The following is a 15,549-nucleotide window of genomic DNA, read 5'->3' as shown; positions in this document are numbered from 1 at the left end:
AAGCATTTCTCATCTGTTTTAAGTTTATTGCCTCATAGTTTCAAGTGCCCTTCTACCCTTGTATTATCAGAGGAGGCAAACAATGTACAGCTGGTCTTCTCTACATCATTCACTGACCTACATTCAGGAGTAATACAATGCCATAGCATGGGCATGTAAGTCAACAGTGAATGTGGGTGTCTGTATTATGTGCTATTCCTTCAATGCACCTAATTCCTCACTCCACTCTTTAGTGCCCTCCACACACTGGGAAAACCTCCCACTCAGCTGTCCACAACAGTGTCTAGCTCTCCCTTTCTCATGCAACAGTGTGAGAGAGCAGATTAAAAGCATCTCCAGTATGCATTTCCTCCATTGTTAAGTTGCTGGGGACCCCAGTTATGCTTGCCTTTGTGAAGAATCTCACAATCCTTTAGTTTAGACTCATCTAAATTATTTCTCAGTGACACCTTTGGCCAGTATTTGTCCCCCGGTAGGGGGTTAACAAATATAATGCATGGTCCACAGCTCCAATGGAATCTTTCCACTACCATCAATGGACTTTAGATTAGGCCCATAAAGAACAGAACCTGTCACCCAACTATTCACTTCCTTTGCATGCTGAGAACTGGCTGTTTATCCCCACAGTAACCCTTAACCTGTTCTAATCCATGCTTCTTCCCTGTGGCTACCAACGGAGTGAGGACCTCTCCTCCCCAAAAAAAATATCGACGGGAAAGGTATTTTTTTCATGCTGTTGGATGTTCAAAGGAAACAGCACTCAGCCCTTAGATCAGTGGGCAACTAAGGCAAAGGTCTCTCCCTTGTTTCACATTGAACCCCACTGTATATTACGCATACCCGTTCTTTGAGACCTTCACGACAATGTCTTTCTGCTGCCTCTGTTATCATTGCAATTTGTTGTTGATGGAGGTGCAATGTTCATGGCTGAGATCATTGTGCTCATATTGGTTGTGAATATCAGTATTGTATGGTTATTTCAATATATATATATATATATATATATATATATATATATACACACACACACACACACACACCCCTGTAGTTTCAATCTCTACTGCTTATCTGATTCGGTCACCTCTCTCAAATAATTCTAGCAGGCTCACAATGCATAATTTGCAATTACATATTACACTCCAATTCTGCAGTCTTTACTTACAGTTATTCCCACAGATGTCCGTGGAACTCCAGTGGGTGTCCGTACAGCACATACCACAATGTGGCCCTGAGCCTTGATTGATGACCTGGATTTGCTGCTGTAGAAACAACTCTGCATGCAAATGGGGTGAGCACCAATTGGTTCTGATGTCCAAGTAATGTTGACAGAACAGTTTTGGCAGATAAGAGATCTGAATGGGAAATTTGGAGACAATTCTGATATATGAAAACAAGAAAGTGAAAGGGACTATAAACAAAAGTAAAGCTGGGAATTTTATATCATTGTCTAGGCTTGCGTGAAATGCAAAAAAAGTTAATCAAGTATCAATAGTGAAAAGTAAGTTAGATTTTGAAACATTCCTTTAACTGAAAAACCATGCACAGGTAATAAGTTATAGGATATGCATAAAGGATATGTAGAATGTAGTTAAACAAATAGAGTATACACTCTCTCAAAGGCAAAATTTATTTCAGACTTGGAGGCTTTTCCCCATTAGGAAGAGGGATTAAACAATAATATACAAATTCACAAAACCTCCTGATTCTAAACCAATCTTTTAGAAAATTGCATTCATCTCTCTGAAGTCAATAGGCCTGATTCCAACCTCACTCCAATTTTAAACTACTTCAATTCCATTGACTGCTCCTGATTTGCACTGTTATAACTCACATCAGATTCCTTTAATTGCTCTGTACATGCACTGAGGACTGTATGACTGGTCCCTTATTTTTCCTTTACTAGAACCTTCAGAAGAGATGCATTAACCCTCAGTTGGAGAAAAAATCCTAAATCTATTTTTCCCACAGAATAAGTTTCCACATTCGCCTGTACTTAACTGTCTATATTTATCTGACATATATTGAAAAATAGTGGATAATTTAGAAAAACTATACAGTGGGAGGTAGACTGCTCTAGTAGAACGGGCTCTGCACTGGGGGATAGGAGACCTGGGATCCACTCCCTGCTCTGCCACGGACCTGCTGAGTGACTGTGGGCAAGTCACATCACTGTTCAGTGCCTCAGTTTCCCTTATCACCATTTATCTTTACTGTTTTAGAATGCAAGTTCTTCAGGGCAGCTGCTGACTGTTTCTCTCCAGGCTGGTTCCCAGGTTCATCCCCGAAGAGCTCCTTGGAAAATGGAGCACTGAATGTCTGCTACCCGCACCTTGCTTAGTGGGCTGATTCAAGGCTTCAAGCTTCACTTTCTACTCCTGGGATTGCAAGCCTTCCATGGTCCCAGCTGATCTTGCCACCTGCTTCCCCTTCTTCCAGTCTCACAATAAGACCCACTGGAGTCAGGAGGACATCATAGGAGATGGTGGGCTCAATGCTGGAGTGGTGCCAACAACCCTATCAAACTCTTTATAGCAAGGGCATGTACTGGGCATGTGCCACACCTGCTGTGCGTGATGCTGGCCTTGTGGTACAGGCACTTCAGATGTTTTATCCACTCCCTGCACTACACCACTGTCTGATGGCTGTCCTGCTGCTCCAGCCTCCAGGGGACCTCATAAAGGTGAATATTCTGTGAGATTCTGCTGCAGTCATGGTTCTGGGAGCCTCTCTGGCCAGCTTGCAGCACACTGGAGGGAGAACACTTTCAAATGGCAGGGCAAACTGAGCTGGAGCGAGTTGTGGAAGTGGAGCAGTCCACACAGAAAGAGAAGAGATAAATGCTGAGCAAGGGTATATAAAATAGCAGATAACTTGTGGTCTATAGAGACCAAGTGGGAGGAACCTGAGGAGGCCAAAAGACTAGAAGATACGGGACAGGGAATGTGGGAATGATGAAGAAGGACTAGGTAGACTCGAGGGCAGTTCACTGCATCATTGCTATGTTCACACCACAAAGTGGGAGGGTAGAGAGATGGGTCACATGTCAATGCATGCTCTCACCCACCCCTAGTGGGATGTCTACACACCCATGGACATATATCTAAGGGCTTTAAGCATGAATGATAGAGGGGTAGGGGCAAGAACCTGCAGTCCGACATGTGGAAAGCTGGAAGTGTAGACAGACCCTATGTGTTTGTACACAATGGGGCCCGGAACAATACATCATCATCATCACTATCTAAAGTCCATCACACAGCCTACAATGTAAAGTGTTTCAGTCTTAAGAACATTTACTGCGCTTTTGAACCAATAGCTAGGCATGACTAATCTAATCGCCTTCTATGATGAGATTACTGGTTCTGTGGATGAAGGGAAAGCAGTGGATGTATTGTTTCTTGACTTTAGCAAAGCTTTTGACACTGTCTCCCACAGTATTCTTGTCAGCAAGTTAAAGAAGTATGGGCTGGATGAATGCACTATAAGGTGGGTAGAAAGCTGGCTAGATTGTCGGGCTCAACGGGTAGTGATCAATGGCTCCATGTCTAGTTGGCAGCTGGTGTCAAGTGGAGTGCCCCAGGGGTCGGTCCTGGGGCCGGTTTTGTTCAGTAGCTTCATAAATGATCTGGAGGATGGTGTGGATTGCACTCAGCAAATTTGCGGATGATACTAAACTGGGAGGAGTGGTAGATACGCTGGAGGGTAGGGATAGGATACAGAGGGACCTAGACAAATTGGAGGATTGGGCCAAAAGAAATCTGATGAGGTTCAATAAGGATAAGTGCAGGGTCCTGCACTTAGGACGGAAGAACCCAATGCACAGTTACAGACTAGGGACCGAATGGCTAGGCAGCAGTTCTGCGCAAAAGGACCTAGGGGTGACAGTGGACGAGAAGCTGGATATGAGTCAGCAGTGTGCCCTTGTTGCCAAGAAGGCATTTTGGGATGTATAAGTAGGGGCACAGCGAGCAGATCGAGGGACGTGATCGTCCCCCTCTATTCGACATTGGTGAGGCCTCATTTGGAGTACTGTGTCCAGTTTTGGGCCCCACACTACAAGAAGGATGTGGAGAAATTGGAGAGAGTCCAGCGAAGGGCAACAAAAATGATTAGGGGTCTGGAACACATGACTTATGAGGAGAGGCTGAGGGAACTGGGATTGTTTAGTCTGCAGAAGAGAAGAATGAGGGGGGATTTGATAGCTGCTTTCAACTACCTGAGAGGTGGTTCCAGAGAGGATGGTTCTAGACTATTCTCAGTGGTAGAAGAGGACAGGACAAGGAGTAATGGTCTCAAGTTGCAGTGGGGGAGGTTTAGGTTGGATATTAAGAAAAACTTTTTCACTAGGAGGGTGGTGAAACACTGGAATGCGTTACCTAGGGAGGTGGTGGAATCTCCTTCCTTAGAAGTTTTTAAGGTCAGGCTTGACAAAGCCCTGGCTGGGATGATTTAATTGGGGATTGGTCCTGCTTTGAGCGGGGGTTGGACTAGATGACCTCCTGAGGTCCCTTCCAACCCTGATATTCTATGATTCTATGACTATAGATGGGATGGCAAGAGTGGTGAGGACTAAGAGGTGTTGCCACAAGTGACATGATGCTCAAAATCCATGAACAGAGGCATCTGGGCATCAAGGCAGAGTTAAAAACAAGCCCATCGAAAATGAATTAACAATTAAAAATGTATTGAAAGTGGAAAGAAAAAGAGAAATCATTCCTAATTAATTCTGGTGCCCTGCACAACCCCAGACTATTTGTAATCCTACAGGGAACATCTTTATTGATCTGGGGGATGCTGCGGCAGACTTTTGATGCTTATCTCAGCATAAAAATAGGCTCTTGTGATGAGCAGTGATTTAATTACATGACAATCACCGTTAACAATGCATGGCGAATACCAAAAATATGCAGAGCAAGAGTGGCAGTGATAAATGCAAGTGGATGGCATTGACTTTCAGTAAAGTCGTCTATTGTCGGGGATGGCGGGAGACGGCACATATATTTTTTCCCTTCTTGTAGGGCAGTGACTTGCTGTGCAGTTTGGAAGACTCTCTCAAGGGGTCTAACGACACACAGGAGATGGGGGAGAAATAATGGATCATGATCAAAGCAACGTTTAGCACATAAAGCTGAGGAACTTACAATGCAGTTGTTTTGCATGTGGGAAGATGCACTATTTCCACTGTGCATCTCCACTAAGAAATGAAGACGAGAAATATTTGCTCTACTTTGGGAGAGGATTCCTTACATGGCACAGGGATAAGAAAGTTCAGCCAAATCCCACCTGCACCATACAGAAGGTGGACTTGACAGTAGCAACAATAGATTGCTCATGGGAATTTTTTTTAAGCCTGGGTTGAGTTCTCTTTAGTGTATTTTTAAGCAATCCATTCAAAGGGCCAGATCTTGAGCTGGTGCAAATGGGCTGCGCCATTGTAACTGAAAAGCCCATTTCCATTTATACCAGCAGAAGATCTGGTCCAAAAGATTTAAGAGCTACCTTGACCTGAATGTAACAACATCTACTTCCCAATTGTCAGAAGAGGTTTGGAGTTGGGACCCTTTGCTATGAAATACCAAGCCATTTACTCTGAGCTGCAGGAGAATCTAGATGGTTGCATATTTTGGAGCTGAGGATCCCAAGTCTGGTGACTTGTATCACTTCTATGAGACTCCACCACCTGGATGGTAAGAGTCACCCACACCTGAACAGGTCTGACATTCTATTCGGTCGGAGGCCATGGTGATACCTGTGCAAGCAAGTATGTTACCAGAGGCTTGTCTCTCCTTCTACCCCGGCACTCACCCAAATGTGTGGAGGCTGACACTGGGAAATTCATTCTCACCTACTGGAAAAGCTAGCACTAGTATTTGGGACAGGAAAAGGAATCTCTATATTAGTGGTCCCCAACACACCCAGGGCCACTTTTCTATTTCCATCAGACTCCATATTATTTGAATATATTCACCCGTTATCTTTTCCCCCCACTCCTCTATACACTGGGGGCTGCTCCATTCGAGCAGATGGTGATTGCAGGAGGTAGGGATAACCTGTACGTGCTTCCTGTTCCCCACTCATTGGATTCCCCAATGCAAGGCTAGGGTCTAGTTAGGTGGCTTGAGGGCTGCTTTGCACTAGCCCAAGAAAGTTGAGGGTCAGAACCTTGGTTCCAATTAAGTCAGCATATGTTCTACCTCTCTCCTCGCCTCCTCCAATTAAAGGCAGGTATCATCTAGTTCAGTCCAACACACTTGGGGGGTTGGGGGGGGGAGATCTCCAGCCCATTGGTCACATGCACCCCCAGAATTTCAACTCACAACTTTAGTTTCTACTACATAAATTATGCTGCGTTAAGCATCATGACCAGCTACCACAGTTCCTCGTCGCCCTGGAATAGACGTTTCAGGCTTATATATATTAAAGTAGCACAAATCCATTTTTCAAAGCTTTCTAAATCCTCCTTAAACATGGCATTTTTTAAATCAAAACATGGGGGGGCAGGGGAGAAATAGCCGATAAAAAAGTGATGTAAGCCCATAATGGTGCATCTGAAATGACCCAAACAAAATGAGTAATGATTATGTATATGTTAAATAAAACATGTCTTTTTCTCACATTATATTCCCTTATTACCATAAGATTTTGGTTGTTGCAGGGTTCCCTTCCCCGCAATGAATCACCTGATAGAACCTCAACCCAGAAATGATGGCGTTTCAACTGGCTCAACTTTTCCGAATTTGAGAACGATTAAAACACTCCATCTGCAACACGCCAGATTAACAATCGTTTGTAGTATCTCAGCCTCCCTCTGAGTTGCTAACTTTATGGATTCTAAAGAGCAGATATTCTTATCGTGCCGCTGTGTGATTTGAAGGGGTGGATGCACCAGGGCACTAACACATGCAGCTTTACAGATAAAATGCAAGTACAATATTGAATCAGAAGAGGATTCACTTCCAACACACACCACAGTTTCTAAAGCCAAAACTAACATTTCTCAGACTATCAACTTAGTTTAAAGGGCTGAGAATCTAAAGATTGGAGTTTGGTTAAGAGGCATTTTATTAATCTTATTTGAAAAAGAACTTAATAACCCCCCCTCCCCAAACTCATCTCTAGTGCAATGCTCTTGATGTTAGGGGAAGTCAATGTCAGTTCTGCATGTTGGGGTGCTTGAAGGATCAGGTTCTCAAAAAAAAAAAAAAAGTGAATGGCGTAGAACACTGGCAATAGTAAATCTTTCTCCTCCAGACTGTTCAGACTGGTAGCGACAGATTGGCTCAGGTTGGTAGTGGGCTGTTACCATCTGTTGGTTAGTGGCCTATATAAAGTGAGTTAGTGGATTTCAGTCTATTTCCTAATGGACAGGTGCCTATATTGAATGAACTGCCATCACAATTGCTACTCACCTCAATCCCAGTTGAAGAGGTCACTGATTATAATCTAGATCAGGGGTTCTCAAACTTCATTACACCGCAACCCCCTTCTGATAACCAATATTACTTCATGACCCCAGAAGGGTGGGGGGGGCGGGGAGGGCTGAAGCCTGAGCCTGCCTCAGCCCTGCCACCCTGGGAAGAGGGGCCAAAGCCAAAGTGCTTCAGCCTGTCAGTGGGGCTCAGGCTTTGACTTTGGCCATTGGCAATGGGGCTTGGGCTTTGGCCCCGGGTCCCAGAAAGTTTAACGCCAGCCTTGGTGACCCTATTAACATGGGCTTGTGACCCACTTTGGGGTCCTGACCTACAGTTTGAGAACTGCTGATCTAGGAACCTGAACTGCCAATTGTTCTGTAAGGGTGGTCAGAGTTGAAGAACATTGATGAAGAAGCGAGTAGGAAACTTCAATGTTATTAAAGTTCTATATCCTAAAAACAGTCTTGTCAAATACTATTCAAGTCCAGCACCATCAAGCAAGCATAAAAAACTCTTTCAAAGAAAATAAAAAATGGTATTAAGGGAAGGGCATGAAGAATCACAGGACAATTAAGACAATTAGTTACTTTTCCTCAGAGATTCATTTGAGCTCTCTGAGCTATTTTAACAGGAGGTAGAATACACACTGCACAAGTGTTTTTAAAATGTGTCAAAGGCTAAAGATAAAATATTTCATACGCAGCAAGAAAATGGAAGTTACTAAAAGTCTGCATTACCTGAATTACAAAACAGCCGCCATTTAAGGGGACACCATTAACTTAAAATTAGCAATAAAATTTAAACTTATCGTTGCTATTGATTAATAAAACTGAAAAGTTCCCATAATTTTACCTTCTATTTCTTTGGTTTGTGAGAGCACCAATCCCCCAGACACCAATCAACATGAATCCAGCTGTAGGATCAGAGCCATCTCTTTTGTGGCTAAAAAGATTCTTATAAACATCATCATCCTCTTTTAAAGGACTGAACTCCCCACCCCGCAAAAAACAGGACATACTATTTAAAGGATTTTCTATCCGAAAAATGCAATTTTTAAATCAATCAGTTGAAAAAATAATGAATTGGATAGTGTCCCTTTAAAGATGCAAAATATGATGGATTAAAAAATACAGTTTCTAACAGATAACTTTGTATGTACTGAGTTTAAAAAAAAAAACAGAAAAAACCCTCCCCCCAAAAAGCAAACCAAAACCCCAGCCACTCCTTACATTTCCCTCTACTTCCACTGTACCCACATTTTATTGAAATAAATAAGTAGTGGCATAGTGGTAGGAACTGACATCACTTAAGGTTAAAATAAAAGCATGGCAAATACCTGTCCCTCAACCCCCGTCACCCCCCAAAAAAAGGAAATCTGTCAATATTTGTTTGACATTTTAAATGGATATGCTTTATTCAGGCTTAACAACCTTTGGTTGCCTGCTTTCCAGGATATGCATTTTAGTGACAGAACTTAACTGATATGACTGTTCAAGGAAAAAATTTTAGTTATGTGCATTCACAAAAAACAACTTTTCAGAAGCAGCTTGTTTGGCCAAATGTATGGAGAAATACTCGATTGGTGGGTACATCTCAGATCCGATATTTGCACCAGTGTCCATGCAGTGTATATGTACATGTGTGCACAGCTAACTTAGCTCTAGTCCGTACAAGGACCCATGGTCAGGTTTGAGTTTCGGAATGCATTATGATAGTTTGAGAGTTTGGGATGTAAATGCTATTGTATGTGCATTGACATTTCCATTATATAAATACCTTACTTAAAATAACACCTGCACCAATTGTGACGTGAGTGTGGTTGTAAAACAAAAACACACCCCACCATTCTGGACCAAGTGAAGAGTACTGTGAAGACAGAGATTGGTCATTTGAATGTGGAGCAATCAATCACCCAAGGTCAGGTCCTGTATGTGAGGACTGGAGAACTCCTTAAGTCAAGGAGGGAGTTGGATGTGGATGGGCTGAGATCCATAGAGAAATCCTGTAGATAACAGGATACTTGTGTTTGGATTTGTACAGATGGCCACTTCCTCCACGCCAGTCCCTACACCACTCTTTGTTCCCCATAGCAGCATGGCTTCCATTCCAAATCCCAATTCTCTGCTGTTATTGTTATACTGCACTTCCTTTCTGTCAAGACATGTACTTTCAATATAATGTGCTTACTTTGTATGGTCAGATGTTAAGTACTGTACCACAGTAAATGTTCTACAATGAATAGGAAATATATATTCTGATTAGAGTAATTAAAAGCAAAACAACTTAAGATCAAATGTTTATTGTATTTCAAAATATTTATCATAACAAACAGCTCTTCGCAACATATATAGGTACTGGAACATAGCAAAACTCTTATGTTTGTGTGTCTCCAGCATAATAATCTAATACAAACTAGTCTGAAATTTAGCATACCTACATTTAAAAAAAATAGACATTACCCTGTCTCCTGAACAGCAATCAGTTCATGTGGAAAATTCTATAGAAAAAATACTATTAAAATATTGGTCCCACCTTCCATTCAAATAAGGTATTTTTGCTCCTTTTGAATGTTTTCATTCAAGTAAATGAACAGATCTCACATGTGTTCAAAAATGTCTGACTTTGGTCCTTACAAAATTACAGACGACAGTATGATAAACTAGATGATAGTTTAGAGTGAGACAATGAGGCATTGTTTACACAGAAGATTGAGTAACTGGTTTAACAAAAGGGGTCGGTGCATATCTACTGTTTGTACAAATAGGAGATTTACTGGAGCTTTTATAATTTCTACAAGGCTCTTTCCAACCGGCTTCATTAACTTGAAGTAAATCAAATCATGCAGAGATCTGACTCAGCCAGAAAGACATACCGGGAAAGATACAAAATGAAAAAGAACAGACACAAGATAAGCTTTAGAATCTTTGGCGGTTTTCATAAACATTTTCTTTGAAGATTTTTTAACTGCAATCCAAATGTGTGTGCACATGTACATAAGGATACACATAACAAACATATATATGCATATACATACATACATTATATATGTATGCATATACATAGGTATGTATGCTATACACAGCACACATTTCCTTTTTAAATGAGGGCTAATTTATTTTCTAGTCTTTCACATATACCTACAACATGAGATCCCAGTGAAATACCTTGTTTATAAAATTAAATCTTGTATGAAAAAATTTCCTCTCCTTCAATGAAGGCATTGTAAACATTGTTAAAACAACTTTGAAAAATAAACTATTAGAAAATTACTGAATCTGAGTAATAATCCATTCACTATCACAATCCCATTTCTTTTGCAGAGGGCAGTGCTGGCTACCATGATATAACTCTGTTCAAGACAGGTCTGCCAATAAAGGTAGGCCTATATTTACAGCCATTGATTAATCAGATTTATTTCTAAATAATGCATTTTCAAGTAATCTGTATCCTGTGGTTCTCTGGTTTCTTTATTCTGTGAACCACTTCAGGGCAGGTCAGTGGATGGGGGGCTGAGGGGTGTCACAAGACTTAGGTTCTAGTCAAGTCAACATCGCCTCAAGTGATTTAGCAGCATAAACTTTTGCCTCCCTGTGCCTCAGTTTTCCCCATCTGTGAAATGGGAAACAATGGTTACCCAACTTCATAATGCATTGAGTTCTGTGGACAAGAAATGTTATATAAGGACTTAGATAATCGGGAGAATTAAAATTTTCTCATGGACTCACCTCTACTATCAAAACACCAGTTCTTCATTGCTTGGACCTCTTACCATTTCATTCTGAAAGGCACCAGGAAAGACTCCATAGAACATTGGTGGTCAGTGGACCCAAGTTTGAGAACTATTACAGCAAAGCAACATATTTACAACACCGCTTTGGGCATAGTGCTCTCCTCCTGCCCAAGATGTTGCATCTTTAAGGCTACAAAGTATTTTTCTTCGAGAGTTGTAGTGTTGACATCTCCAGATTTAGACAAAAGCAACAGTTATGCTGAAAAATCTGGTGAGATGGAATTATAAATAGCAAGTCAGAAATACAGTCTTTTCAGGTTCGCAAATTCTCTTAACCCTTTCACAATGGCGGATCCTGGTGTGTCCATTGCCAGCAATGGACCTCATGTCAGGCAATTCTGGCATCAAGGAGTTAACAGCAGTTTTTAAAAACACAAGTGCTGGATGAAATTGAGATACTGTGGGAGCTTCTAGCTGTTTCTGGCAATTATGATAACAACATTTTAAAATATACACTGCTTGAACAGAAGCAGGGTATCAAAGACTTGTTAATTCAGAGTTTAAATCCTTCTATGCACTGTGATTTAACTGAGAAAAGAATAGGCCTCGTATCTTAATGCAAATCTGTTGGATATGTTAAAAATTAGTTCAGAGCATCTCCTCACATCAGCTTAGCTGATCTACTACACTAGGCAGAATTATATCTTGCTACATACAAACAAGGAGAGCTGCAACATTCGGTCTTACCCTAATAATCCAAGTAAAAAAATGGAACACGCACTTGTGCTCTTCTCCACCCACTAATTCGTCCCTGCTCTGGTTGGATGAGGCCTCTACGCCAAAAAGAAAGGCAGCCCAGGATAGGTGCACATCAGAAAATGTATGGAACCATCCTGGGCCCATGGCAGGTATTAAAGTGTTGATCTGAACCAAAAAAAGGGTGTGGGGAGAAAAAACTGTATGTATGTATGTGTATATGGAGGAGGATGTTGCATTCCAAAAATCTGTCTGCATCCTAGAGAGTACTCCGTTTCTTCCTGAGGGGACTGGAGCTGCTGTATGGTTTCAATTCAGCACGCTGCACCTGTAAAAACAAATAGACATGACGTTTGCAGTTAGGTAACTCTAGCTCACTACAGTGTGTGTTAATGGCTCCCCAAGGACAAACCAAGGGAAACTAAGGAAGGTTCAAAAGTAATGAATCATTTTCTAAACACAGGAACATGGGGGATTAATTGCAGGAAGGATTTGAGAAGTCATGCATCATTTCTTGAAACCAAAATATTAAAAGCAGATTTTTCTAATGAGATGCACGGGGCACTACCTGATCTCAGCAATGCCAGATAGACTGCTTTTTTTTTTTTTTTTTTTTTGCTTGCATTAACCTATAAGTTTAATAAGACTCTCTTGGGAATGATAAAGCAAGTGGATCCCAATATTCAGTAAGGTCAGAGTAGTCTCAAAACTGTACAGAGACATGCTTTATCATTTTAAAGAGGAAAAATATTTTCCCGAACAGAAACGAAACAAAGATTTTCCCCTACTTCCCCACAGCAATTTCAATTGCGATATAACAGTTAAAACATCTGTGATAAATCCAAATGTGGTGTAATTCCCAATCGCAAACTGTCTGCTGCATAACTGAAAAGCGGCCCCATTGAAATCATGAGAACCTTACAAAGAGTACGCCACTTTTCCATGCTTCTGTGCCTTTTGTCCAGGCCATGTGCTGCTGGCATACAGTAACAGGCTACGATACTGGGGGTATTTTTTAACTCATAGTACTAGCAAAATGAAACAAAGGTGCTTTAGCAACATTTTAAGTGGAACAGGCAGAGATGGCTTTGCTATTGCCTGGGAATGGTTTTAATTAGATTCTTGTATCAGATGCCAAATGTATTCACTTTTTTTTTTTTTTTTTTTTTTTTTTTTTAGCATTTATGGCAAAACTCCCCTAGGATGGTATATCCCTTCATATGTGTTTTACCAATGCTTCCTCATAGAAAATAGCATCACCTTCCTTAGAGAGCTCAGTGAAGCTCCCCGAAGATGACGGAAACCAGTCAGGAAAATGTTATAAATGTAAATCTTAAATAAAACACAAATAGAAAAGCAGCTTATCTTTACATATAAACATTAAAGGACAAGTGCAAACCATCTCTGCAAATCCAGTGCACTCTGGAACAGCAACAACAAAAATACAAATACACTTAAGCTTAATGTCTCTGTGATTATTTCTGTTTAGCTCCCCCCCCCCCCCGCCCCAATCTATAGAGATATTTTTCTCTAGCTATTGCACTACCATAAACCAATCTGGTGATCTCTTGAAACAAATGTTGTGGGAAACCTTTTCCAACTGTGTTTCTACCAGCTGCATTGACACCGCATGGAGACAATCATTTTCCAATCTCCAACAGAGTAAAATCACTATGGGCTAGATTGTGATCCCCTTATTTGCAGTGAGCAGCACCGCACTCTGCAAGTACTACTGCTTGAGTAAAAAGTTATTTCGGTGTGATTGGGGGTGGGGGGGGAGCAGAATCAGGGCCCTTGGTTATAAGATTCTGGCTGATTATAAAGGATTGTTTCTTTTGTTTTATTTTGTGTGATTTGCCACCCAGTAAGACTATTTTCCTTCCACCGGGAGAAATAAATGGATCTCAACATTCTAAAAGACCCACTGTTCAGATAATTTGCAGCCAGCTGGACAAGATTATTGAATACAGTGCTTTAAAAAAAAAAAAAAAAAAAAAAGACATGACTGAAGTGGGGGAAGGGGGATCCTGGCTCGACTGAAAGTTATAATTCCATGCTGGTAAAAGATCAATCTTCTTGATCACGGTTATTTTATACAAATCTCAAGTCTCTGCGCCATAAAAGGTGAGCATAGCATTGTCCAAAGAAACCCTGCATTCAAGGTGGGTGGGGGAAGAAGAAATTAGGATGGCAACTGGCCCAAAGCAGATCACAGCAAGCACAAAGTCATGGAATAATCCCCCCACTCCTGTATGAGGGGACGGGGAATGCAGTAAAACCCTTTGGATAGTTATCTCTGTCACTCAGAGAGATTGTATCCTCCCTCCTCCCCCACCGTCCATACAAGTATCAGAGCAAAAAGGTGAACAAACCAATAGTTCATCACCATGCTGTGCAAGTTCAAGATCATTTTTAAGTTGCTCTCTTCAGGATAAATTTTTCTTCAATCATCTTATGCGTCCGACAAAGGTTTTCAGCTCCCCTCTCCCTCACTTTCCTTGCCCCCTTTATGGATTTTCCTGACACCTTATCTCTGTTATTCAAAATGCTTCGGCATTGTATTCCCCAAGCATAGTGCTGGGAACTCTGAGTCCTGCTTGATGCCCCCACTGGTGGTGGCCATTCATTACCTTTTGAACATCAGATGGTACCCTGGAGAGGAAATCTAGTAACTCATTATTGTCGATGGCATAGGGATTTCTAAACTTCTTAGTAAATTTATTTATGCCTGAAAAACAAAACAAAACAATACAAACCCAGTTTATTTATTTAGTTATTTTTAATTGCTCAGGCAAGTGGGGGGGAAAACAGAAATTCACAAGTAAAAATGAGTGTGAAAACAATGACTTGACTTCAAGTCATGCACGTGTTGCTGTCATGTGGAATCATTCACAAATGCCTCTTGGAAGGAAGGAAGGAAAGGGAATTATTATATAAAGACTCTGCTTTACTTGGGTGGTGAAAATCCCATTACCATACCAGCAGAGAGGCAGTGGCTGAAAAAGCAGAAACTGTGGAACCCATCATCTTTTTCTTTTTTCTTTTTTTTTTTGGGGCGGGAGGGGGGAAGGTGGTAGTGGTGGGGAATACATGAACTAACAGCCCATTCTGCTTTGAAATATAGCATCATTAGACCGAATGTGGTCCTCTCCTGAAGCTTGAGGGAAAATATAGGAGGTTGGAGGGTGAAGAGAGAAATGGGACAGAGGAGGGGTTTTTTTTCTTGTTTAGTTTGAAAAAGAAAGCGACTGAGGATATCTACCCCGCCCCCAGCATGTTTCATAGCTTTTTATCCTTTCACTGCAGAGCCAGATTTGACACATTGATTGTACTTTGCTGCTGTGGGAAACTGTGAAAACTTATTCGGATTTTATTTTTTGATCTGACTAAGGTTGATAACTTGATTTACTAAGCGTTGCAATGTCATTCCTAGTTTGCTCTGCAGAGATAGCCAAACTGTGCTTAGCTGGAGATGGTCCCAGCAGTGGAATCAGGGCTCACCAGGCGTGCTGGGCAGATCACAATTTTCTTATCCCACAAAAAATTTTAGATATCAAAAAATTTTCCTGGCCTGAATCAGGCCAAAAAGTTAAAACTCTCAAAAGTGCCTGTGAACCAAATATTTAAAATAAGTTTAATTTAGGTGGATCAAAG

At 41.3% G+C, this 15,549-nt stretch overlaps 1 protein-coding gene across 4 annotated transcripts in view; it reads right to left on the bottom strand.

The window, feature by feature from the left end:
- Nucleotides 1–9,723: 9,723 nt before the first annotated feature.
- Nucleotides 9,724–15,549, bottom strand: part of MCTP2 (multiple C2 and transmembrane domain containing 2) — a 161,894-nt gene continuing 156,068 nt past the window's right edge. For 3 of the 4 annotated variants that reach the window (XM_077828639.1, XM_077828641.1, XM_077828642.1), the window contains one exon: nt 14,234–14,623. In XM_077828639.1, coding sequence (XP_077684765.1) covers nt 14,436–14,623 — 188 coding nt within the window. In that variant the 3' untranslated portion in view covers nt 14,234–14,435. Of the gene's footprint in view, nt 12,224–14,233; nt 14,624–15,549 lie in introns of those variants that run through there. The other variant, XM_077828640.1, reaches the window with a different exon arrangement.

This window comes from Eretmochelys imbricata, chromosome 10 (genome assembly GCF_965152235.1).
Source record: "Eretmochelys imbricata isolate rEreImb1 chromosome 10, rEreImb1.hap1, whole genome shotgun sequence".
Classification (NCBI taxonomy): Eukaryota; Metazoa; Chordata; order Testudines; family Cheloniidae; genus Eretmochelys; species Eretmochelys imbricata.
This window is presented reverse-complemented; position numbering and strand designations above follow the sequence as displayed.